This window comes from Chiloscyllium plagiosum, unplaced genomic scaffold, assembly GCF_037043375.1.
Source record: "Chiloscyllium plagiosum isolate Xiang-an unplaced genomic scaffold, Cpla_swu_hap1 HiC_scaffold_30, whole genome shotgun sequence".
Classification (NCBI taxonomy): Eukaryota; Metazoa; Chordata; class Chondrichthyes; order Orectolobiformes; family Hemiscylliidae; genus Chiloscyllium; species Chiloscyllium plagiosum.
In genome coordinates, this window is record NW_028270168.1 from 30,869,702 (window position 1) to 30,897,576 (window position 27,875).

The 27,875-nt window shown below is 41.8% G+C and overlaps 1 protein-coding gene and 2 long non-coding RNA genes across 5 annotated transcripts in view; 2 read left to right on the forward strand and 1 right to left on the reverse strand.

Moving 5' to 3' along the window:
• Window positions 1-2,783, reverse strand: part of LOC148142174 (uncharacterized) — a 49,457-nt gene extending 46,674 nt beyond the window's left edge. For all 3 annotated transcript variants that reach the window (XR_015752162.1, XR_015752163.1, XR_015752164.1), the window contains exon 1: window positions 2,063-2,783. This is a non-coding gene — a long non-coding RNA (uncharacterized LOC148142174). The remainder of the gene's footprint in view (window positions 1-2,062) is intronic.
• LOC148142175 (uncharacterized) overlaps window positions 1-27,875 on the forward strand; it is a 72,048-nt gene that overhangs the window by 6,874 nt on the left and 37,299 nt on the right. The window lies entirely within an intron of this gene.
• On the forward strand, window positions 1,874-7,079 carry LOC122563683 (elongation factor 1-alpha 1-like). Its single transcript, XM_043717739.2, has 8 exons — window positions 1,874-2,020; window positions 3,642-3,803; window positions 3,966-4,145; window positions 4,555-4,851; window positions 5,018-5,168; window positions 5,299-5,555; window positions 6,395-6,629; window positions 6,714-7,079. Exons 2-8 carry the CDS (start codon window positions 3,660-3,662, stop codon window positions 6,830-6,832), a joined length of 1,383 nt encoding a protein of 460 aa, XP_043573674.1. The 5' UTR covers window positions 1,874-2,020; window positions 3,642-3,659; the 3' UTR covers window positions 6,833-7,079.

The following is a 27,875-nucleotide window of genomic DNA, read 5'->3' on the forward strand; positions in this document are numbered from 1 at the left end:
TGACACCATTCTAAACTAATCCCATCTGCCTGTACATGATCCATATCCCAGTATTTCTTGCCTGATTATATGTCTGTTTAAACGCCTCTTAACCTTTGCTAAAATATCTGCTTTTATCATTGCCCCGGTAGCATGTTCCAGACACCTACACCTTCTATGTAGAACAAAGCTTTTCCCCTTCCACCGTAAACCTATTCCACCTAAAATTTGACATTTCCACTGTGAGGGAAAAAGACTCCCACCTATCTACCCTATCCATGCCCCCTCTAATTTAATATATCCCTGTACTTCTATCAGGTTTCCTATCAGCCTCCGACATTCTAGTGAAAACAATCCAGGTATTGCAACCTCTCCTTAAAGTTAATACTCCAATCCAAGCAACATCTTGGTAAACTTCTTTTGCACCCTCTCCAAAGCCTGCACATGGTGCCTATTGAGTAGGGACTAGAAAGTTTGAGACACTTGGCGTTTACGTTGAATTTTAGGAATTACACAAATCACATTTTAAAATAAGCATAAAGGAGAGCTAAACTTACATATATGACAATTCTCTCATTTAATATTCAAAAGTAAATTATTATATGAAATATTAAATGGTCTGCTTGTGCCAATGCTAAAGTTGTATGATAATTATTTTTCATGTGGTTTAATTTATCATGCCAGGATATGGCAGGACCAAAGATAATGGAGGGATACCAGCTTTTGATATACTGTACTGATTTCTTGCTGATCCAAAGCTTCTAATGTAAAAATAGTACGATAATGGCAATCTTATTTCGTGAGATATTTTAGTGCTAACTTTTCCATAATTACAATTATACTGTGTGTTATGCCTCCTTGTCTTGCCAATTGGTTGCTGTGGTCAAACATGAGTTCAAATTCAAAACCAGAATTTAATCATAGTAGCTTGTCAAGATTTGCTTTTTGGTAAAAAAAAAAGTCTTAATGTATTTATGATAAATGGCAATTCAATGACAACAAAGCCACCATATCTTCTGAACGAACCAGGACATTTAAGTCAGATAAAGGTTTCTCCAATGTTCAAATCTATTGCGTACATAGGATGAGGGAGCAAATTTTCACTTGTAGTTGAAGACTTAACTAGAAACTTAATATATAACCATGAGAAATGAACGCAAAAGATTTGATTGTTAAAGGTGGGAGTTGTGTAATCGGATAGTTTCTGTTGATTGCCAGCATGCTTTTCTGCTCTTATTTTTGTTCTTTGCTTATTTCAGTATTGAACATCAAATGTATATTCGTGCATGTACATAAATCAAAAACAGACTTTTACTCTCTTAATCTTTGGGTATGAATGTTATCATATGGCCATATTCAAAAACGAAGTGATGGAATATTTTGTTCAACATACTAAGCAATCTTAGCCTCGCATTTCCAACACTTCGTTTTTTTTAATTTCAAGACATTCTAGATTGTAACATGAAATTTAGGATTAGTCTTGTTTTTAACACTTGTAGTCTAATGAGTAAATTGTCTTTATAAAGGGACAAAGAGGATCAAAATCAACTTTTTTTCCTGAAAAGAACGCTTTAAATCTCAAAGACGAAAACAAAACGCCAGTAGAAGTTTACATTGGAATTTCTGGCATCAGGTTTATACTTCAGAAACTTCTCGAGGAGGCATTCGGGAAGATACTGAAAGACGTCAAGACCGGATGGGTGGCAACCCTGACTAGTCCTGGGCAAAGAGTTTGTGAAAGGTCTACTTCTTTATTTTGTAAAACAAAAAAGATACAATGACGGTGTATAAGCCACTTATTTTATACAAACAGAAATATCACTTGATGAAAAGTAAAGAGCATAAAGAAAGCTAAGTGAGAGAGATAACATGCATTTTTCCGCCATTGAGAGCGGGAAAGGGGGCGGGCAGCAGGAATGCGCTTTTGTCGTCAGCGGCCCGCCCGCCTTCCCTGTTGCCTATAAATTACAGCGACGCCATCTCTTCGATCCTTTAGCCTGCGTGTCAATCGAAGGGAGGTTTGCAGCTTTATTGCTGGACGGTAACTATCACGTTAGGAATTATGAAATTGCTAGAAGCTTACCGATTGTTGGTTGGGATTACATGCTAGTCTCGGTTATTTTGTAACATTGGATGAGGGTGGGTTTTCAAGGTGTTTTTCCCAGACTGTATTCGATTCAGTGGGACGTTTTAAAAACGCCATGACTCCATTTTCGGCTTGCTGTAGTTGATCCGCTTTTGTAACAGCTGAAGTTGTGAATTTTTTTGGGGGGGAGGAAGGGGGTGTTGGGTGGTTCAGGTGTGGTGCGCGCGTTTAACCACCGCCATTTTTTTTTACAAAAGCCACAGTTTCTAAGTTTGACTTCAAAAAAAAATAAAATCCACACATTTCAGTTGACATAGATATCGAAAGAGTAGATCGCGGTCTTTCTCGCTGTATTTTTTTATTGCGTTCAGTGGGCTGCCCTCGATCGGGGCCTTGACGCCGCTTTTGTGGCGACGACAATGTGCGGGCGCCGGCAATCCGTCTCAATCCGTGTCTTTAAAGCGCCCAAGCCGCGATAACCAGCTGGTTTTCAGTGGCTACTCGGTTTCATCTAATTTTTCGGCGGTGCATTTTCGGGGGATTTTTGTTAGTTTTTGAAGCGGGGTCTTTGGTTTTGGCTCCTTGGTGTGCGTGTATGTGAAAGATGAAGGAAGTGCGGCTGCTCCATTGTTCCGGCCGTGTCTGATGCAATCATGGCCTCGGGTCGGTGAAGACAGTCATTTGTTCCGCTGGAGCCAGGCACCGCCTCTGCCCATTTTTATATCTGGAAATCCATTTACTACCGGACACACATTCCGCCTGTTCTTTCTTATGGAAACCAACGCCCGGTGCATTTTATTTTAAAAATCCCCTCTCTGGTTTCGTGAGCGATGGTTTCGAAGAACTCGCGGCCTTCGAATTCTTGTATTTACAAGTTGATCCACCTTGGTGTGTATGGAGGATTCTGTTCGCCACATGCTTTCCCCCAGACAGTAGCTCTCCACGCCTTCACCTCAACTACTTTTAACCTGATTCGGAGATGCCGGTGTTGGACTGGGGTGTACAAAGTTAAAAATCACACAACACCAGGTTATAGTCCAACAGGTTTAAATGGAAGCACACTAGCTTTAGGAGCGACGCTCCTGATGAATCACCTGATGAAGGAGCGTCGTTCCGAAAGCTAGTGTGCTTCCAATTAAACCTGTTGGACTATAACCTGGTGTTGCTCCTTCTCTGATTTTGGTTGCAAAAAAAAATAACCTGGCGTTGTGTGATTTTTAACTTTGTACTTTTAACCTGGTAGAGAGCCATCTGGTGTTGGCTGAAACTCCAGTGTCAGGGCCTTCACTCACTCCGTGAGTCATTTGCCACGTCCCCAGTTGACTCACGGCAGCATGCAACATCGCCCTTGGCCCCGGCTCACTCTTTCTGGCTCCCAACGATTCATCTTTTTAAATCAATCCTTTTTGATTTAAATATCAAAAACGTGTTGGAGTGAACCCCCCTCCGGTCTGTCAGTATCAGACAATAGACAACGCGTTATTATCACGTGAAACCTTCCATATTAGGTAAACCTTCTGTTTAAGCAAGGTCATATTTGTGAAGCAATTTCGTAATGTACTGACTTTCCCAACAGCATTCACGCGAAGTGAAGATGGGCAAGGAAAAGACACATATAAATATTGTTGTCATTGGACATGTGGATTCTGGGAAATCAACAACCACCGGCCATCTCATCTACAAATGTGGTGGAATTGATAAAAGAACCATTGAGAAATTTGAAAAGGAAGCTGCTGAGGTTTGTTTGTTTAAACTTTATATTTTCTCTGAAGTAAATCAGTATTTGATTTTTCTGTTGCACAAATATGAAGCAGATTGCTGTTCTGACTGAATTGAGAATTTGTACTATATTGAAAAGGCAGTTTTTGCTGCTGTATTCACATATATTTATTCATGTTAGATGGGCAAAGGGTCATTCAAATATGCCTGGGTGTTGGATAAGCTGAAGGCTGAACGTGAACGTGGTATTACCATTGACATTGCTCTCTGGAAGTTTGAAACATCCAAGTATTACATTACCATCATTGATGCCCCAGGACACAGGGACTTCATCAAGAATATGATTACTGGAACATCACAGGTATGTAATCTGTCCAGTAGCAGGTATCTGGTATCTTCATTGGCATTTTATATCTCTAGAAACATACTGGCTTTTATTGAGTTATTAGCAGCATCTACCCATTCATAAGATGACCACTTCCCAACCCGGTGTAACTCTTTGAACTGCCTCTATAATACATAGCACTGCTTTCCTGTTTTTGTTCTGTTTATTATGGGACTTCTTACTGTTTACTATCAAATTGGTACCTTCATGTAATTCCTACACGTTTGCAAATATTTGATCTTAGCACTGATCCTCAACCGGTTCACTTTTTCAGGGTTAGCAAACTAACCCGTGCAGAATTGATGTCCAACAAGGCCTGTATTGTTGGCAAGATTGTGGCTGTTGAAGATGTTGACCCTTTACTAATGGATCTGTTGTCTCCTAGGCTGACTGTGCTGTGTTGATTGTTGCTGCTGGTGTGGGTGAGTTTGAAGCTGGTATATCAAAGAATGGACAAACAAGAGAGCATGCTCTGCTTGCCTACACACTTGGTGTCAAGCAACTCATTATTGGTATCAACAAGATGGACTCTACTGAACCACCATACAGCGAGGCAAGATATAAGGAAATTGTAAAAGAAGTTAGCACATATATCAAGAAGATCGGCTACAATCCAGACGGTGTTCCTTTTGTTCCCATCTCTGGTTGGCATGGTGACAACATGTTGGAAGGCAGTGTAAAAGTAAGTGTAGTAATGCAGTATATTGTCTCATGTCTGGCGTGCATATATTTTAAATCACTTGATGTTAGTTGTTAAGTACTCTTGTTTCTTTCTTGGATTGGAATAAATGAATTTAATTCTGGGTGTCAGTGCAAATGTTTTAGCATGCTAATTTTTCTTTTCAAAGATGAGCTGGTTCAAGGGTTGGAAAATTGAGAAGAATAAGGAAGCTAAATCAGGCTGTACCCTTTTGGAGGCCCTTGACTGCATTCAACCTCCAGAACGCCCCTTATCTAAACCTCTACGTCTCCCCTTGCAGGACGTCTACAAGATTGGTGGTATGCTATGCTATATTTTCTGAATATGTTTTGTCAAGGAGCTTGAATTTAGAATTCATAATGCATATGCAGTTTTGAAGGCCAGCACTAGTTGCATAATTGCTTCTTTTTTTCTTTGTTTACGTGACAGGTATTGGCACAGTACCAGTTGGTCGCGTTGAGACAGGTATTCTGAAACCTGGTATGGTGGTGCACTTTGCTCCTGCTAGCATTATCACTGAAGTGAAGTCTGTGGAAATGCATCATGAAGCTCTTTCAGAAGCTGGTCCTGGTGACAATGTTGGTTTCAACATTAAGAACGTTGCTGTGAAGGATATTCGCCGTGGTAATGTTGCTGGTGACAGCAAAAATGATCCTCCACAAGAAGCAGCTTCCTTTGTTGCACAGGTGGGGCAATATTAGTTAAGTTTCAACATAATTTTTAGTATGAATGTTCCTATTCTGCAGCTGACCAGTTATCCTGAGACTTGAGCTTGAACTTTATAAGGCTTGAAAGAAGTAATTCCTATGTATTGACATACCATTAGTGATTATAGGTTACATGAATTTGGCCTGTTCTGATCATTGTTCATGATATGTCCCATCCTCATGTATAAATATTGTTGTAATCTTCCTTCTATAGGCAACTCCTCAGTACCTTGTTTGTAATATTCCTTAAGACTTTGGATGTTATAAACCAAATTATTTCAACAGACACTAGGACTATATACAGTTAGCTGTCTGGACTTGGGTGGCTACTGTCCACTTCAGAGAAAGTCTTTGGGATATCAGCACCAATCCACTCCAGCCCCCCAACCACCTGGAGGATGAACACCTCATCTTCCACCTCTGGACCGTCCAATGCCATGGCATCAATGTGGATTTCAGTTTTCTCATTTCCCCACTCCAGTTCCAACCTCCCCTGCTCAGCATTGTCCTCATTACTTGTCTCACCTGTCTTTCCTCCTTCCCACCTATCTGCTCCACCCTCCCCTGCAACCTATCACTTTTAACTCCACCTATTGCAGTTTCAGCTACTTCTCCCACCCCCAAGGCTCCCAGCCTCATTCCTGATGAAGGGCTTTTGCCCAAATCATCAATTCTCCTCTGCTGCCATACCTGTGCTTTTCCAGCACTGCCCTCTTGACACTAACTCTATATAGTCGTATTGTCTATCTCACTATTTTGTAGTTAATTTGTATATCTGTCCAAGTTGCATTTCAGTCCATATTTTGATATTTCTTTAGGTTATTATCCTGAACCACCCTGGCCAAATTTCTGCTGGTTATAGCCCAGTTCTTGATTGTCACACTGCCCATGTCGCCTGCAAGTTTAGTGAGCTGAAAGAGAAAATCGATCGTCGTTCTGGCAAGAAGTTGGAAGATAGCCCCAAATTTGTGAAATCTGGAGATGCAGCCATTGTGGATATGATTCCATCCAAGCCCATGTGTGTGGAAAGCTTTAGTGCATATGCACCTCTTGGTATGTTCATTTTTTTTTCTTCTATCAGATTGCATGTATTTACTTTGTACACAGGACTGACAGTGTTCTTTGTTTTTGGTCCAGGTCGTTTTGCTGTCCGTGACATGAGACAGACTGTGGCAGTAGGTGTGATCAAGTCTGTTGTTAAGAAAGAAACAGCTGTGAAAGCTACCAAGGCTGCAACTAAATGTTTAAAGAAGTGAATATCACTATCAGTCACTCTAGTTCAGCAAGCCCTGTCGAGACTGATGCCACCAAAATGTTTGTTCGTTACCAGCCAAATATGTGTATTGTTGAGAGACTGGATATTGATTAAGATGCATCGCAAAAAATTCAGAAGGAAAGGAGGAATGAAGGAATCAGTGTCATTGCAAATGCCCTTTTCCTTTTCATTTGAGTGATTATAACTATTATGGTTGTGTAACAATTAAAACTAATGAACATCCAGAATGTGTTGAATGAATTTTTCTAAAAAATGTGCTAAGTATACATTTAATCTCCCATAGTGCATTCTAGTCTTAAAAAATAAATATTAAAGCCAGTCAGTATTAAGATTTTTTTTTTCCTTTTAAGCAACATCTGACTTAAGGAAGCAAAGAGATTTCTAATAGGTCTTCAATGAGATACCACATCAAAAGTTGCTACACAAGTATAATAGAATTAACATGAGCACCAGTAAAGAGTTGGATGGTGAACAGAATGGAATGTGATGATTAAAAATCACAATTCCAAGTTGGTAGATCCTGAAGACCAAAAACAAAATTTAGTACCATTTATTGAAAGGGATTTAAAGTTGCAGCTATAAATGCAGACAAAACTTGCGTTGAACTATGTTTTTTTTTTCTTGCTGATAACACAATGGTTATTGGTGTATGGGCAGATCGGAACATTTCTTTAGCTGCCTCACTGTTGGCCTTGTACTTCGTAGTGCAAATTGTTACTTGAGGAAATGGTGGTTCTGAGCTGGTGTCTAGATCAATTGCTTTCATTTATTGGTTACTCTGTCTACTTGATGGAGTTTAGAAGAATGAGGTGATCTTAGAGTGGATGCTAGTAGGATTTTTCTTTTGTGCATGAGATTTAAACCGAGGCAATACATTAAGATTTATGTGTCTCTCTTTAGAACTGGCCATTGAATTCACAGGGGTAGGATTTGGTTTTTCTTCATAGGCGTGTTAAGGGCTTGGGTATGGCAGGTAGCTGGAATATTTTGTCCAGGAGACAGAAGCAAACCCTTAACCAGCATCAGGGAGAGTCAGATGTACAACATAGAAACAGACTCTTCGGTTCAACTTATCCAAGCCAATCATATCCCCACCTAATCTAGTCCCATTTGCCAGCACTTGACCTATATTCCTCTAAATCCTTCCTATTTGTATACCTACCCAGCTGTCTTAATGTTGTAATTTAACCAGCCTCCACCACTTTTTTGGCTTGCTCATTCCATGCACACACCACCCTCTGTGGAAAAGGTTGTCCCTTAGGTTCCGTTTATATTTTTACCCCATTCACCCCAAATCTGTGATGTATGTTTCTGGACTTCACTATACCAGGGAAAAGTCTCTATATAATCCATGCCCACTTTGATTTTATAAACCTCTATAAGGTCACTCCTTAGCTTCTGATGCTCCAGGGAAAACAGCCCCATTAGCATCTCCCTATTGCTCAAATCCTCCAACCCTAGCAGCAGCCTTCTAAGTCTTTTCTAAACCTTTTCACTTTTCACAACATTCTTCCAATAGGAAGTAGACCAGATTTGCATTCAATATTTCAACCGTGGTTTAACCAATGTTCAGTACAGGTGCAACATGACCTCCCAACTACTATCCACAACGCTTTGACCAATGAAGGAAAGCATGCAAAATTCCTCCTATCTAACAGTGATTACTTTCAAGGAGCTATGAACCTGCACTCGAAGGTCTCTGTTCAGCAACACCTGCCTCGGACCTTACCGTTAAATGTAAAGTCCTGTGAAGATTTGCTTTCCTAAAATGCAGCACTTCACATTTATTTAAATAAAGCTCCACCTGTCATTCAGCCCATCTGCTCAAGATTCTGTTGTAATCTGAGGTAACCTTAGCTTGTCCACTACTCCAATTTTGGTGGCATTTGCAAACAAAACAAGTTATTGAGACATCATTTCCTATGCACGACTAATGTCAGGCTCACCATCAGGTGTCTATAGCTCACTGGCTTGTCCTTACCACCATTCTTACATAGCATTACCACATTAGGTAACCTCGTCTTCCGACGTCTCACCAGTGACTTATCGATGATACAAGTATCTCAGCAAGGGACTCAGTCAAGATGTCACCATCTAGTTCCCTACATTCTATATCTTGTCCTTTCCACTGTAAATACTGATACAAAATATTTGTTTAGTACCTTGCCCATCTCCTGCGGCTCCACACAGGCTGCCTTGCTGATTTTTGAGGGGCCTGATTTTCTTCCTAGTTACCCTTTTGTCCTTAATGTATTTGTAAAAACCCTTTGGATTTTCCTCAACTCTATTTGCCAAATCTCATGTCCCCTTTTTGCCCTCCTGATTTCCCTCTTAAGTATACTCCAACTGCCTTTATACTCTTCTCAGAATTCACTCGATCTCCTGCCTATAATTAACACAAGCTTCCTTATTTTTCTTAACCAAACCCTTAGTCTCTCCAGTCATCCAGCATTCCCTACACTTAGCAGCCTTTCCTTTCACCTTAACAGGAATATACTGTCTCTGGACTTTCATTATCTCACTTTGAAGGCTTTCCATTTTCCATCCATCCCTTTACCTGCGAACATCTGGCCCCAACTAGCTTTGAAAGTTCTTGCCTAATACCATCAAAATTAGCCTTCCTCCAATTTAGAACTTCCAACTTTTAGATCTGGTCTATCCTTTTCCATCACTATTTTAAAACTGATAGAATTATGGTTGCTGGCCCCACTGACACCTCAGTCACCTGCCTTGACCTATTTCCCAAGAGTAGGTCAAGTTCTGCACCTTCTGTAGTAGGTACGTCCACATACTGAATCAGAAAGTTCTTGTAAACACTTAACAAATTCCTCTCCATCTAAACCCTTAACACTACGGCAGTCCCAGTCTATGTTTGAAAAGTTGAAATCCCCTATCATAACCACCATATTATTCTTACAGATAATTGAAATCTTACAAATGTGTTTCTCAATTTCCTGCTGACTTTTAGGGAATATATAATACAATCCCAATAAGGTGATCATCCCTTTTTTCTCAGTTCTGCCCAAATAATTTCCCTGGATGTATTTCCGGGAATATCCTCTCTAAGAACAGCCATAATACTACCCCTTATGAAAAATGGCACTCCCCCTCCTATCGCTATCCTTCCTGTAGTATTTGTATCCTGGAACATTAAGCTGCCAGTCCTGTCCATCCATGAGCCACGTTTCTGTAATTTGCTATGATATCCCAGTCCCATGTTCCTAACCATCTGCCTTCCCTGTTAGGCCACTTGCATTGAAATAAATGCAGATTAATTTATCAGTCCTGCCTTATTCTCTGCTTTGTCCTGCCTTCCCTGACTTTGACTTGCTTCTTTTCTCACCTGTACCAGTCTCAGATTGATCTCTTTCCTCACTATGTCCCTGCTCCAATCCCCCACCCCAACTTGTTTGACAGTACATCCACTCCTTCCACCACCGACGAGTAGCAGCATTGTGTACTACTTACACTGTAGAAATTCACCAAACATCCTTAGCATCTTCCAAATCCATGACCACTTCCATCTAGGACAAGGGTCGCAAATACACTGGAGCATCACTACCTGGAGGTTACTCCGACAAGCCGCTCACCATACTGACTTGGAACTATATTGCTGTTCCTTCACTGAAACTGGGTCAAAATCCTAAAACTCCCTCCCAAGCAGCTTTGTGGGTCAACCTACAGCATGTGGACTGCAGCAGTTAAAGAAGACAGCTCACCACTACCTTCTCAAGGGCAGCAAGGAACAGGCAATAAATGCTAGTCAGGCATTAACCCCCATATCTCACAAGTCAATTTCTAAAAGAACCTTCAGGGAATGCAAAGAAATCATCTTCCCCTTGTTAAAACATTTATGGAATCTGATTGAATTCATTGCATGGTGGATTGCACTATACAATGTAATCATTTAAATTTTAAATGTCTTTAGCATTACTGTATGTTAGGGGATGTTTCCAAAAATTATGCCAGTGATCTTTAACAATCTGCCAGTGTAAGGTCAAAGCCATTTTAAAGTTTGGATCTCATTAAAGTATCATTCATAAACTGAGACCATTTAAGACTTGCCATTGCTGGGAATGGGAAATCAACCAGTCCCTAAAAACTTCTGGCAGAGTCAGACTTGACTACAACAGTGCAGAGGAGAAATTTTAGGCAGTAAGGTAAACTTGTCAACAATGCATGAGAATTCTTGACAGAGATCCAAGAGGAGTACTTTGTTTCTCATGGTCCCATCCGAGATTAAAAGTCTTAGGTTGCTTTTTTGAGTGGCCACCAATATATATTTACTTTTGGATTTCAAAGTAAAGGTAGAGGGATGTGGGTCAGTCCTGTGATTTCTTTTAGGATGAGAAATCAATCTGGAAATGTGCAAATCATGGTATCTCTTGTTTGCCCTGTTTTGCTTTGTATCTTGATGTAGTCAAGGGGTTTTGCCTTGTTGGTCAGGAGTCCTCAGTCAAGATAGCAGACATTTTGGTGGACAGCACATTGCTACGTCAATCTCACTCCTGGTACCATGTGGCTGCAGCTTACACAGCAAACAGTTCTGCCAAAGCATTCCTGCGTGCCAAAACATCTATGCATGAAGACTTTGGTAGAAGGTCCAAGTAGTATGTTGATGCTCAGTGCATCAAATAAATATATTGCAATCATTTAACACATTAAAAAGTGCCTGATTAAAGAAAGTAAACTCATTAAAAATTTTGTGTCATTTGGAGCTCCAAAGTAAGCACTTGAGTTCTTCAAAGAACAAAGAAAATTTACAGCCCAGGAACAGGCTTTTTGGCCTTCCAAGCCTGAGCCAATTCAAATCTACCGTCTAAACCTGTCGCCCAATTCCTAAGCATCTGTTTCACCCTGCTCCCCACCTACTCATGCATCTGTTCAGATGCATCTTAAATGAATCTACCGTGCTTACCTCTACTACCTCTGTTGACAACACATTCCAGGCACCTACCACCCTCTGTGTAAAGTACTTGCCGTGTGTATTCCCCTTAAACTTTTCAGCTCTCACTTTGAAAGCGTGACCCCTCGTTGTTGAATCTTTCACCCTGGGAAAAAAACGTATCTCTATCTACTCTGTCTACAACCTTCATGATTTTGTAGACTTCAGGTCCCCCCTCAATCTACTTTTTTCTAATGAAAACAAACCTAACCTACTCAACCTCTCTTCATAGCTAACACCTTCCATACCAGACAATATCCTTGCAAACCTTCTCTGCACCCTCTCCAAAGCGTCCACATCCTTTTGGTAATGTGGCGACCAGAACTGTACACAGTATTCTAAATGCGGCCAAACCAACATCATGTACAATTTTAACATGACCTGCCAGCTCTTATACTCAATACCCCATCCGATAAAGGCAAGCATACCGTATGCCTTCTTGACTACTCTGTCCACCTGTGCAGCCACCTTCAGGGTACAATGGACCTGCACTCCCAGATCTCTCTGCTCATCAACTTTTCCCAAGGCTCTTCCATTTACTGTATAATTCACTCTAGAATTAGACTTCCCAAAATGCATTACCTCAAATTTGCCTGGATTGAACTCTATCTGCCAATTCTCTGCCCAATTGTCCAGTCTATCTATATTCTCCTGTATTCTTTGACAGTCCTTTATGCTTTCTGCTACTCCACCAATCTTTGTGTCATCTGCAAACTTGCTGATCATACCAATAGTGCCCTCTTCCAGATCATTTATGTATATCACAAACAACAGTGGCCCCAGCACTGATCCCTGTGGAACATCACTGGTCACCTTTCTCCATTTTGAGAAACTCCCTTCAACTACTACTCTCTGTCTCCTGTTACTCAACCAGTTCTTTATCCATCTAGCTATGCACACCATGTGCCTTCACTTTCTCTATTAGTTTACAATGGGGAACCTTATCAAATGCCTTATTAAAGTCCATGTATATGACATCTACAGCCTTTCCTTCATCTATCAACTTGGTCACTTCCTCAAAGAATTCTATTAAGCTGGTAAGGCACGGTCTCTCCCGCACAAAAACATGTTGTGTATCACTGATAAGCCCATTATTTTCTAAATATACATAGATTTTATCCCTCAGTACCTTCTCCAGCAACTTTCCCACCACTGACGTCAGGCTCACTGGTCTATAGTTACCTGGAATATCCCTACTACCCTTCTTGTAGAGGGGGACAATATGAGCAACCCTCTAGTCCGCCAGCACCTCACTTGTGTTTAAGGATGCCACAAAGATATCTGTCAAGGCCCCAGCTATTTCCTCTCTTGCCTCCCTCAGCAACCTGGGATAGATCCCATCCGGTCCTGGGGATTTGTTCACCTTAATAACCTCTAGCCTACCCAACACATCTTCCCTACTTATGTCAACATGATTCAGACTAATCAAACTTCTATCTCTAATCTCAACATTCATCATGTCCCTCTCCTCAGTGCACACTGATGCAGGATCGTTCAGAATCTCACCCACTCTCTCAGGTTCGACACACAGCCTTCCTTCATTATCCTTTAGTGGACCAATCCTTTCTCTAGTGGGGTATCATAGCAAGGCCACCCATTGGCAGAGCCTCCGATTTTGAGAAATTAATTTTATAGCCTGAGAATGCGCTAAATGTATTAATAACTTGGATTAAGCGAGGCACGGACATCAGGGGATTACTGAGGAATAGAAGAACATCATCTGCATAGAGGGTAATTTTATGTTTACCTGTACCAATCCTTGGGGCCACTATATTAGGATCAGCCCGTATAGCTTCTGCCAGTGGTTCAATTATTAGCGTAAATAACAATGGCGAGAGAGGACATCCCTGACGGCAACCCCTACCCACACTGAAGCTATCCAAACCTAATCCATTGGTAACCACAACTGCTTTGGGATCACTATACAATGTTGAGACCCATTTGGTAAACACCTTTCCAACGCCAAACCTTTCCAATGTGTAAAACAAATATGACCATTCAACCCTATCGAATGCCTTTTCCGCGTCTAATGAGACTACTACTCCTGGTATCTTTCCCAGATGGCAGGCTTGAATCATATTCAAAACCCTTCTAATATTATTGGATGATCTACGGCCCTTAATAAACCCCGTCTGATCCTCCTTTATGATATGTGGCAGTACCCTTTCTAGTCTCAATGCTAACGTTTTAGAAAGGATTTTAAAATCTACATTTAGCAAGGATTTAGCGTCTGTATGACGCGCAATCTTCTGTATCCTTTCCTTTTTTAAGGATAAGAGAGATATTTGCCTCTTTCAGCGATGGCGGGAGACACCCCTGACTGTATACGTAATTATACATGTCCATAAGTGGACCAGCCAACATTTCTGTAAATTCTTTATAGAATTCAGCTTGAAAACCACCTGGCCCAGGTGCCTTACCACTCCAAAGTTGCCTGATTGCGTCGAGTATTTCTTGGATTGTTAGGGGAGCATTTAAGACCGATACCTGTTCCAGAGTTAGGCCCGAAAAGGTCAGATTTTTTAAAAATGATTGCATCTTCCTAGTCCTATCTTCACAATTCTGCGATTTATATAAATCAGAATAAAATTTTCTAAAGATTGCATTAATCCTTTTATGATCATGAGTCAAAATACCCATACTTTCCTTGATAGACGTGATAGTTTGAGGGGCCTTTTTTTTCTTTGCAAGAAATGCTAAGTATCTACCTGGTTTGTCGCCAAATTCATATAACCTTTGTTTTGCAAATAATATTTCCCTCTTAGCCGTTTGGGTAAGCGTAGTGTTTAGAGCTGTCCTAAGGGCCGTAATCCTTTGCAATTTGATAATAGATGGTCTATCAGCGTATGCTGTTTCAGCTGCTTTTAAGCGAGCTTCGAGCAGACGCTGTTGTCCTCCCTTTAATTTTTTTCTGGGTCGCTGTGTAGTAGATGATCAAACCTCGCGCGTAAGCTTTGATGGTCTCCCACATCATTGATGGGTTGCGAGCCGTACCTAAATTAATTTCTAAAAAAGTTTTAAATTCTTGAGAGAAGTACTTTACAATTTACTATCTTTCATTAGGAAGGGGTCCATACGCCAATGCCGAGGGGATGTCCTGTTGTTCCTTGCCTTGATTTCCATATATACAGCAGCGTGGTCGGAAATTACTATACTACCTATTTTATAGGATGATATGGAATTTTTAAAAATCGAGGGGGCAAAAAACTATCAATTCTGGTATGACATTTATGTGGATTGGAGTAAAAAGAAAAATCTCTGCCCTGTGGATGAAGACATCCCCATTCATCTACTAATCCTAATTCTTTGTTCAGATCCACCAGTTGTCTAGATCTGGGAGATACTCCTGCAGTACTCTTGGGAATCCTATCTATTTCCGGATCCATAATACAATTAAAGTCTCCCCCTATAATTGTATGACGGGCACCGAGAGCCATCAATTTCTGAGAAGGCTTCCATTATAAATTTAAAGGGGTGTGCCGGGGGGGCAGTACAAATTTAAAATCCCATATTCCACTCCATTTATAAGGGCTTTAATCAGAATATATTGTCCAGATTTGTCTTTTATCTGATTTAGGATTTTGAAAGGGAAATTCTTCCAAATAAGAATAACAACTCCCCTACGTTTTGAGTTAAAAGAAGAAAAAAAGGCCTGATCAAATCCCCCCTGTCGTAATTTCAAGTGTTCTTTATCCAACAGGTGTGTCTCCTGTAGGAGAGCTATATCAATTCTTTCTTTCTTGAGATTTGATAATATTTTCTTCCTTTCGACTGGCGAATTACTCCCCTTGACATTCCAGGTGCACCACTTAACTGACTGATGAACATAATCGTCCGGGCAAATTTGAGACCCCTCGGGAGGGGAAACCCTATCCAGAACATCCCGAGCATAGAGCATATAAAATTCACAAAAATAAAGGCTCTCTAATACACTCACAACAGTATAATAAAAAACTATTTCTAAATAATAAAAAAAACTTATTTAAATGGAGATTTTCCCCCTTGTTCCCAGGGGGTGTCAATTCCTTTCCAAAGGTCCATTGTATCCTCTCCCAACCAATGCCCCACCCTTGACCCAGGCACTCCTCAATAGGATGAGGAGAATTCAGATATAATACAAAGCTAGAGTTAACAGTGAGCACCCTACCCCCACCCACACCAACACCTGGATATTTGGTAATGTTAATACCATGTATATACATATATAACTATAAAATTACAACCTCAACAAATAATAATTAAATGCAATAATACAAAATAACAAGGGAAAACAACCCCGCTCCTAGAGACAGAGATAAAATAGAATAAGGTAACCACTTCCTCCCACCAACATTAACTAAAACCCCCAGCTTATATATATATATATATATATATGTGGGATATAAATGAATTAATGTTATTTCTGCAAGTATAAATTCTGATACAGAATAGGAATGAGAAAATACATATTCAGCAAAAAGAAAGGATATGTTAGCATGAGATGTGAATACAGAACAATGGTGGATATATGGGCAAACAGGAAAGCATCTGTTTCCCCTACTCAAGACACAGGAACTAACCCTAATCAAAGAGGTCAAAGTGGCCTCTGGATGGAAATAGATGCTGATAGAAGAAAAGATATGCCTAATCAATAATCTATAATAGACTGACATCAAACACCCTTATAGGAGTCAGAGATAAGAGTTTGTCACGGACAAAACAGGATAAACAGAAGTTGTGGGATAAGTCTTAAGGAAATGAGTGACGTAAGCGAAGCAGGGAACAGACAATGGAATAAGGAAAACATATGGTATAAATTGCGAGGGTTTTTTGGATATAGTGTGCATTCTGTAATTACCTTACCTGGTAATTAGACAAAGCACCCACCTATAGGTGTATAAATAAAAAAGAAGCTGTTATTCAGATATTCGTCTCGGACTGAAATTATTAAAGTGAGTGAGCTTTTGTTTCTCACAATTGGGGGCTCGTCCGGGATTTTCTTCCATCACCGGGGGGAGTGGCTGGCCTTGGACACTGGCAAGACGCGTCCCGTTCCCCATTGAGGAGTGGTCTCGTGTCCCGGTTTGGTCTGCTCCCTTGGGTGACTGATGTGAATCCTATAAGAGAGACATCTGAATCAGACAGTGATAGGAGCTCGATAGAAGATACGGTGACAAAAGGGGCCAGACAATTCTGTGCACAGACCAAGGTAAGAAAATTGACTTTTAAGTATTGCCTTGGTGGCCGGGAAAAGAGGAATTTACTCGCTGGGGGACTAGCGAGGGCCCTGGGAAAATGGGGGGTAGGCAGAGTAGCTGTCACGGAGTAAGGGATGAAAAAGTCCCTGGTAACATTCCTCCTGAAAGTCCGTTGGGGAGGATGTTGCGGGATTGGACAAGTAATACTTGTACAAGGGCAAAAGATAAAAAGAAAATGATTAAATATTGTTGTTTAGTATGGACCAAAGAACCAATCCTTCGTCCGGCTGTCTTCTGGCCAAAGTATGGTTCGGACGAGGATTGGGTTTGTCAGTATTTAGGGTTGTATGTGAATGGAAAACAACCTTTTAGTCAAGAGGAGGCGGATTATGCGTCCTGTTGGAAGGGCAGTTTGGGAATGATGTTAGTAAAGACAAAGGATTCCCCCTCTGCCCCACCCAGTCCCTGGGATCCTCTTAACTGTTTGCCCCCCCCGTACCATAAAATCAGGTTAGGTGAACAAGGGGAAGGAGGACAGACAGACAGACAGGGAACAGATGATTCACAAGAGGAGGACGAAGGGACAGGGGCTGGGGATGTTGTTGTTCCTGACCCTCAATTCTCAGCAAAAGAAAGGGAGCTACAGTAGATGTAGAGGAGGCCTCCGGAGAATCTAAATCAAAGTCTAAGGGGGGAAAACAAAAGAAAAAGGGGAAAAATGTAACGACTTATCCCCTTCGGGAGGTACCCATAGGGGACAAAGAGATTGGGTTTGTAAGTGCCCCCCTCACCAGTGGGGAGGTCAGAACATTTAAAAAGGAAATGAAGGTCCTGGTTGAGGATTCGGTGGGGTTGTCTGGAGAAATTGATCAATTTTTGGGGCCCAGTCTGTATACCTGGGCTGAATTAATGTCTATTTTGAATATACTATTTACTGGGGAGGAGAGGGGACTTATACGAGGAGCTGCCATTAAAATATGGGACAGGGAACACCCGATTGGAGATGGGGATGCTGGACAGGGAGAGGTGAAGTTTCCCCTCAGAGACCCCCAGTGGGAAAACCAAAACCCGGAGCATAGAGAAGAAATGAGGGAATTGAAAGACCTGATTCTAAAAGGAATAAGGGAGGCAGTTCCGAAGTCACAGAATTTGATTAAAGCTTTTGAAATTAGACAGGAGAAAGATGAGACTCCCTCAGCTTTCTTGCAAAGATTAAGGGACTCAATGCGGAAATACTCTGGAATGAACCCTGAGGACCCAGTGGCACAGGGTCTTTTGAAAGTACATTTTGTGACAAAAGCATGGCCAGACATACAGAGAAAGATACAGAAGATAGAAGGATGGAGCGAAAAACCATTAGATGAATTGTTGAGAGAGGCACAGAAAGTGTTTGTAAAGAGGGAGGATGAGAGACAAAAACAGAAGGCGAAAATGATGGTAGCTACGGTTGATGAGGTAATTAAGAGGAGAATGGAACCAATAGTGAGCAACCGGAGCGGCAGGAGGCAGCATGTAGGACAGAGAGGAAGAGGAAGAGGGAGAGGACAAGGGGGAACATTTGATAGAGGGTTTGAATGACAGGGGCAGAGATGGAAGTCGCTACAGGCAGGATGCTATTATTGTGGAAAGATAGGGCATTTTAAGCGGGAGTGTCCTGATCTACAAAGGGAAGAAAAGTCAATTCCGCTTATGAATTATGATGAAGAATAGGGGTGTCAGGGGTTCCTGCCCTCGGGGGCCCACCAGGAACCCTTGATAAACTTGAAGGTGGGACCCTGTAGGGAAGAGGTAGTCTTCCTAGTAGATACGGGGGCAGCACGGTCATCGCTAAATTTTAAACCAAAGAAAGTAGAAATGTTAACACGGTCAATTACTGTTTCGGGGGTGAAAGGGGAAGGATTTACTGTTCCACTATTTGAACCTATGACGATAGAAGGTCCTAAAGGTAGGGTTACAGGGGAACTGCTGTATATCCCTGATATAGGAAGTAACTTACTGGGGAGAGACCTAATTATCCTTTTAGGACTGGAGATTGGAATTCAGGAAAAAGAATTAGTTGTACAACTGGCAATATTGACAGAGAATGCAGAGAGAGAGATAGACCCTATAGTATGGGCTAGAGAAGGGAATCGTGGAAAACTACAGATCCCTCCCCTTTTAATAAATTTAAAACGGAAAGGGGACGTTGTCTGTGAACGACAATATCCTATTTCCATAGAAGGTAAACGGGGACTGCAGCCAGTAATTGAGGGACTGATTAGAGATGGACTGTTGGAACCATGTATGTCTCCTTATAATACCCCAATTCTACCAGTACGGAAATCTGATGGAACTTATCGATTGGTGCAGGATTTGAGAACATTAAATCGGATAGTACAGGTCAGGCACCCAGTGGTGCCAAACCCCTATACGTTATTAAGTAAGATCCCTCATGACCACAAATGGTTTAGTGTGATAGATTTAAAGGATGCCTTTTGGGCTTGTCCCTTGGCGGAGGAAAGTAGGAATTTGTTTGCCTTTGAATGGGAGGATCCCAAGACAGGGCGGAAACAGCAATACCGATGGACTGTGCTCCCCCAGGGGTTTACGGAATCCCTGAATTTATTTGGACAGAAGTTAGAACAAATATTAGAGAAATTTAGCAACCCCAAGGGGACTACCCTGTTGCAGTATGTAGACGACCTCTTAGTATCAGGAATAAGAAGAGACAGAGTAGTAGAAGCCACTAACAAATTATTGAATTTTCTGGGCCAGCAGGGCCTGCGAGTATCTAAAAACAAATTACAATATGTGGAGCAAGAAGTAAAATACTTGGGACATTTAGTGAGTGAGGGTAAGCGAAAGATAAGCCCGGAACGGATAGAGGGAATAGTGGGGATGCCACTGCCCAACACTAAACGAGAGTTACGCAAATGTTTGGGTCTAACGGGATATTGCAGATTGTGGATAGATTCCTATGCTCAGAAGATTGGAAATTATATCTCAAACTAATAGAGGAGGAGCCAGAACATCTAAATTGGAATGATGAGGAAAAAGAACTAGTCGAGAAACTCAAAAGAGATTTGATTTATGCCCCCGTGTTAGCCTTACCTTCCCTAGATAAACCCTTCCACCTCTTTGTCACCGTAGATAAGGGAGCGGCTTTAGGAGTATTAACCCAGCGGTGGGGAGGGATGAAACAGCCAGTAGCATATCTTTCAAAGCTATTGGATCCAGTATCCCTAGGGTGGCCTGGGTGTGTGCAGGCTGTGGCTGCCACTGCACTGTTGGTGGAGGAAAGCAGAAAGCTTACATTTGGGGGAGCCCTAATAGTAAGCACTCCACATCAAGTGAGAACAATCCTAAACCAAAAAGCTGAACGATGGTTGACAGACTCGCGGATTTTGAAATATGAGGCGATACTGATAGAAAAGGATGATTTAGTGTTGGTCACCGACAATTGTTTAAATCCAGCTGCTTTTCTTTGGAAAGGGGAAGGAGACTCTCCTCAGAATCCAGGGCACGACTGCCTTGACATTATTGAATACCAAACTAAGGTCCGTATGGACCTGAGAGATGTTCCACTTCATGCAGGGGCTAGACTTTTTATAGACGGGTCATCCCGGGTGATTGAAGGGAAAAGGCATAATGGGTATGCAGTTGTAGATGGGACAAAAAGTAGTGTGGTGGAGGCAGGAAGGTTGCCAAATGGGTGGTCAGCTCAGACCTGCGAACTCTATGCATTGGAGAGAGCCCTTAGGACATTAGAAAATAAAGAGGGAACAGTATACACTGATTCTAAATATGCATTTGGTGTTGTGCACACGTTCGGAAAGATATGGCAGGAAAGAGGATTGATCAATAGCCGGGGGAAGGAATTAGTTCATGAAGAATTGATTAAACGGGTCTTGGAATCTTTATTACTCCCCCAAGAGATAGCCGTAGTGCACGTAAATGGTCATCAGAAAGGAAATGAACCAGAGGTTAGGGGAAATAGATTAGCTGATGAAGTGGCTAGGGAAGCCGCCCTGAACCCACAAGAAGTGGTGATTCATTCCCTAATACCTACTGTTCCAGGTTCTAGGGAAGCTCCTATATATACTGAAAAAGAAGAAAGAGAATTGAGAGATTTAGGGGCTACAAAGACAGCTGACGGGCATTGGAAGTTATCTGATGGAAGGGAAATGTTAAACAAAATGATGATGCGAGGGATTATGGCTATCCTACACCAAGGCAGTCACTGGGGAGTACAAGCAATGTGTGATTTAGTTCTTAGGGAATATGGATGTAAAGGGATATATACCATTGCTAAACAAATATGTGAGGGATGCATAATATGCAGAAAGGTAAATAAAAAAGTTCTGAGAAAACAGGCCCAGGGAGGAAGAGACCCAGGATTGAGACCCTTTCAGAGTATACAAGTGGATTATACTGAACTACCTAGAGTAGGAAGATTAAAATATATGTTGGTCATAGTAGATCATTTATCTGGTTGGGTTGAAGCATACCCCCTAGCTACCGCCACTGCAAATGGGGTGTCTAAAACAATATTAGAGCACATAATTCCCCGATATGGGTTAGTGAACCGTATAGATTCCGACCAAGGAACTCATTTTACCTCTAAAGTGTTACAGGGGGTAATGAAGGGGTTGGAGATTTCCTGGGAATTCCATACTCCATGGCATCCACCATCATCAGGAAGAGTCGAGAGATTGAACCAAACACTCAAACGACAGCTCTCTAAATTGATAATAGAAACCAGACTCCCTTGGACCAAATGTTTACCTATAGCTCTCTTGCGAGTACGAACAGCCCCGAGGAAAGATTTGGGACTATCCCCCTATGAAATTTTATTTGGATTACCTTATTTGGGAACGCAGGGAGAATTGCCAATTCCTGAAACTAAAGATTTGTTTTTAAAGAAGTATATACTGGGCTTGTCCTCCTCTTTATCTTTCCTCAGAAAACAGGGTCTATTGGCACAGACTCCGCCCCTTGAATTTGCTGTTCACCCCATCCGGCCGGGTGATGGGATCTTAGTAAAATCATGGACAGAGACTAAATTGCAGCTGGACTGGGAAGGGCCGTACCAGGCTCTTTTGACTACCGAATCGGCAATAAGGACGGCGGAAAAAGGCCGGACTCATTACACTCGGATCAAAGGGCCAGTGGACCCTCCAGTTGAGGAAGAAGTCTGGACAGCCGAATCAACGCAAGACCCACTGAAACTCAGACTAAAGAGACTTTGAGTAATTGACTATACAGTGGCGACGCGAGCGCGGGATTATTTCTGTAAGATTGTATATTAAGCCTTTTTGTGTTTTAGCATAGTGATTAGAATACTGGGAATGCTTAGAGTTATGATGCTAGTCCTCTTCGTATTAGGATTTTGTCAAATATCATTTTCATATGTATTATTAATGATTCCTGAGTCTGATAATCCACAAGTAATAGACACTGATGTATGTAGCTTAGTAAATTGTGGGAATGTAGCTAATCAGAGACAATACCGCAACTCAGAGATACATCTTAAGTCATATGGGGATGGCCTCGGGGATGGTACCTGGTATAATGGTCTTGTCACAATACACCGGGCCCCCTTCCGACCAGCACGCGATTGTCCCAATAAAAAGTGTAACCCCATATATTTAACGATAAGGAAAACCACATGGCACGAAGCAGTTTTGGGAGGTGGCACTTATGAGATACAATTAAATGAAACATTTGGGATTGAAATGAAAGCAAATGGGAAGGAGTTTGTGGGCTGTTGTTTTCGAATTAGCGTAGGACAGGGAAAACGGGTAGAATTACTGGGTAATGAGATACAACCTTTCACCCCTCCCGATGATCCTAAAGTAGTAAAAATTATAGAGGTAAAAGATTTGAAACAGACCATCGAGATAGAGACTGGGTACGGGGATACAAATGCCTGGGTTGAATGGGTAAAGTATACTGTAAAAAGTCTGAACAAAAGCAATTGCTATGCATGTGCCTCCGGTAGGCCAGTGCCCAGGTGGTTCCCTTTCCGCTCGGGTGGAAGCGAGACAGGAAGGGCATGAAATGTATGATAGCCCTATACCAGGATGAGACTGCATGGAATGATAGGAATTGTACCTCCCTATCTCTGATGTTCCCTCCCTTGGAGGAGAAAGATGCAAAAGTTCCCCCCACATTTTCCGCCGCAGTTGGAAATCACACGTCATGTGTGCACAGGCGAGGTACGAGTCGGTCGAGAGATTTGGGGGAGCTGAAATTATGTACAGAGATTAAGAATGTTACCGAAACGGAGAAGGGAGGGAACTACTCAGCATTAAAGGTTCCCCGAGCGGATCTGTGGTGGTACTGTGGAGGAAAAATATTGAGACCCACCCTACCTCCGGATTGGAAAGGGATATGCGCAATTGTACAATTGGCAATTCCATTTACCTTGGCATTTGAGAAGGAGAAGATAGTAAGAAAAAGGGGAAGGGGTAAGAGATTACTGTTAGATACTTCTTTTGATGACAGGATTTATCTTGATTCGGTAGGAGTTCCTAGGGGAGTACCTGATGAATTCAAGGCTCGTAACCAGATTGCAGCAGGCTTTGAGTCAGCTCTCTTTTGGTGGGTAACAATTAATAAAAATGTAGATTGGATAAATTACATTTTCTATAATCAACAGCGATTTATAAATTATACAAGAGAGGCAGTTAAAGGAATATCAGAACAGCTTGATGCGACGAGTAGGATGGCATGGGAAAATAGAATAGCCCTTGATATGATTTTAGCAGAGAAAGGGGGTGTATGTGTGATGTTAGGAGGAAGCTGTTGTACCTTTATTCCTAATAACACTGCGCCTGATGGTTCAATTACTCGGGCCTTACGGGGATTGACTACCTTAGCAGAGGAACTGGCTGAGAATTCAGGAGTAGACACATCTCTCACAGGGTGGCTTGAATCCTGGTTTGGAAAATGGAAGGGGGTGGTGGTTTCTATCCTTACTTCCCTGATAGTAGTAGTCGGGGTATTGGTGGCCATTGGCTGTTGTATCATACCCTGTATACGAGGGCTCACCCAGAGGCTGATTGAAACAGCCTTGATGAAACGAATGCCCCTGAGGGGAAATTTGACAGAGGAACTTTATCAACTAAATAATAAGGAGATGAGTGAGACTAAGATGGATGAAATCTCTGAAATGATGCTTGCGAATTTTGGGAACAATGTTTAAAAAAAAAGGAGACAAAAATGCAGAAGATAACAGATAGTAATGAAAAGAAAAAGGGGAAATTGTGGGATATAAATGAATTAATGTTATTTCTGCAAGTATAAATTCTGACAGAATAGGAATGAGAAAATACATATTCAGCAAAAAGAAAGGATATGTTAGCATGAGACGTGAATACAGAACAATGGTGGATATATGGGCAAACAGGAAAGCATCTGTTTCCCCTACTCAAGACACAGGAACTAACCCTAATCAAAGAGGTCAAAGTGGCCTCTGGATGGAAATAGATGCTGATAGAAGAAAAGATATGCCTAATCAATAATCTATAATAGACTGACGTCAAACACCCTTATGGGAGTCAGAGATAAGAGTTTGTCACGGACAAAACAGGATAAACAGAAGTTGTGGGATAAGTCTTAAGGAAATGAGTGACGTAAGCGAAGCAGGGAACAGACAATGGAATAAGGAAAACATATGGTATAAATTGCGAGGGTTTTTTGGATATAGTGTGCATTCTGTAATTACCTTACCTGGTAATTAGACAAAGCACCCACCTATAGGTGTATAAATAAAAAAGAAGCTGTTATTCAGATATTCGTCTCGGACTGAAATTATTAAAGTGAGTGAGCTTTTGTTTCTCACAATATATATATATATATATATATATATATATACACACACATATATATACATACACACATACATACATAGAATAATAATTAAAAAAATCCAAGGGGGGGAGAAAATCGTTAAATAGAGAACAAATAAATAAATCCCAATCCCCACCCCCCAAGATAATATTAAACAGTAAGGTAAGAAAAAAGGGGAGGATATAAACCGGAGTGGGGGGGAAGGCAAACCAACATCCATTATCTCTTACAATTTATCTAAGAGAGTCCAAAAATTCCTTAGCCTTTTCCGGCGATCCAAAGTTATACATGGATCCTTCATGGTTAAAGCACAGCGTCACTAGGTAGCGTAAGGAATACTGAATATTTAAGTCCCTTAAACACTTCTTCGCCTCATCGAATGCCTTTCTCTTTCCGACCAGAGCTGGGGAAAAGTCCTGGAATAACATGATCTTGGATCCTTTATAGATCATGGCTTGGGAATCTTTTCCAAGATTTCTAGAGGCTTCTAGGAGTATCTGCCTCTCCTTATAGCTCTGCAGCCGGAACAGGACCGGGCGGGGACGCTGGTTCGAGCCGGGCCTGCGTATTGCAACCCGGTAGGCCCATTCTACCCTTACCTGGCCTGATCCAGCCTCCAGATTTAAAAGCTGTGGCAGCCACTTCTTGAGAAACGCTGTAAGCTGGTCTTCCTCTTCCCGTTCGGGAAGGCCCAGCAAACAAATATTTTTTCGACGACCTCAATTATCGAGGTCGTCAATATGATTCTCTAAGGTCCGGACCTGATCCACGGCCAATTGCGCTGTAGCTTTGGAGGTCGCGGCCTTTAGCTCCGCCCCTCCGACGCAGCACTCGATTTCTTTAATGTGTCGGTCGTGCTTTTGTAGCGCGGCCGAGAGTGAGTCCCATCGGCTTCGGGACTCTTCATTAAAAGCGTCGATCTTCGCATCCAGTTTAGAGATGATTTCCACAAGGCTCGCCACCGTAGGTAAATCCCCCAGGGCGGCTGCGGACGCCTCTGCTGCAGCTGGAGAAGGTGGGGGAGAGGTTCCTGCTTGCTGAGAGCTGCGGGCTCCCTTCCCTTTAGTCATTTTTACTAAAGATTAGATTATTTAAATTTAATACTAAGCAACTAATTAAATTAAACAGCTATTTTAAATGATTTGGTGAGTGTGGTGGGGGTGGTTGGCCCACTTTGCCCAAGTCTTGGGAGGAGCACTATAGACTCAGACTTGCTGGGTCGCCGCCATCTTGGATCCCCCACATTAATTTCTGCACATAAAACATTGGTATCTGTTTAATCTTATCTATACTTAATCCATTAAATCTACAATAACGCATCTGCTATCACATTCTTACGACCCACAACATGTACGATTTGTAAATTTAAAGTCTGTAATAGCAGACTCCAATGAGATAGTCTCATATTCTTGTCTTTAAATCATTCCAAGAATGTAAGAGAATTGTGATCCATGTACACAACTGTCTCTGACACACTGTTCATCACATAAACATTACAATGTTAGCAAACTCAATAATTCCTTTTCAATGGTAGAGTAATTTCTCCAGTGAATGCTGAGTTTCTTTGAAAAGTAACCAACTGGCCATTCAATTCCATTATCATCTTCGTGTAGCTGTACAGCTCCAACCATTATGTTGCTAGCATCGATTGCAACATTGAAGGGTTTCAAAAAGTTTGGTATAGCTAAAACTGGTGCAGTGGATAGTACTGCTTTTAAATTGTCAAATGTCTCCTGGCATTGTTCTGTCCACCAAAATTTTGTTCTTCTTCAGCAAATCTGTTAACAATGCCACAATGCTGCTGAAGTTTGGAACACACTTCTGGTAGAATCTAGTCCCAAAAATCAAAGCACCTCTTTCTTCGAGGTTGGTTATGGAAATTCTTCGATGGCCATCATCTTTGCATTCCTTGGGGTCAACCTTCCATGACCAACGTTATGTCCAAAGAATGTCACTTCTGCTTTTGTAAATTCAGTTTTATTTAAGTTTATTATCAGTTTTGCTTCTCTTAATTGTTCAAAGGTCTCTGCCAACTGTACCATGTGATCTTTCTATGACTCACTAAATATCTCTACATCGTTCAGATGGACTGCACAGTTTATTAACCCAGCCACAACTCTGTTCAAGAGTCCTTGGAATGTGGCTTTTGCGTTCTTCATTCCAAAGGGTATCATTTTGAATTGGTATAACCCATTTGGGGTTACAAACGCAAAATTTTTTTTTGCTTTCTCTGATAAAGGTAGCTGCCAAAAACCACACAGTAAGTCCAACTTTGTGATGTAAGTTGAAACTTTATTGCTGGAACAGCACAGCAGGTCAGGCAGCATCTAGGGAACAGAAGATTCGACGTTTCGGGCACATGCCCTTCTTCAGGAATGAGCAGAGAGTGTTCAGCAGGAGAAGATAAAAGGTAGGGAGGAGGGACTTGGAGGAGGGGCGTTGGAAATGTGATAGGTGGAAAGAGGTCAAGGTGAAGGTGATAGGTCGGAGTAGGGTGGAGGCGGAGAGGTCAAGAAGAAGACTGCAGGTCAGGAAGGCGGTGCCGGGCTGGAGGGATTCGGCTGAGACAAGGTGGGGGGAGGGGGGATGAAGAAACTGGTGAAGTCCAAGTTCATCCCCTGTGGTTGGTGATGTAAGTGGCTTGTCCAACTTTCTCTATACAGTCTTCCAATTGTGGTATTGGGTATGCATCCGATTTTGCTATGGCATTGATCTTCCAATAGTGCACACAAAATCATTGAGTCCTGTCAGGTTTGGGAACTAACATGATCTGCAAACTCCACTCGCTCTGACTCAGTTCAATGATATCTTTGTTGAGCATCGCATCTACTTCCTTCTGGACCGGTGTGGCTTTGAAAAGAGCGTCTTTGACTGAGTTGATGATCATCCAGGCAGAGTTGATGCTCATATCGTTGTGCATCCCGGGGAACAGACTGTAGAGCATGGAGTCCCGCGTCACGGAGCTGCTCGGGATGAACCTCGACAAACACCACTGCATTCGTCTCCAGACATCCTCTGCGTAGGCACATTCCAGAAGGAGGAGTGTGACAGTCTCGTCCCCTCCACAG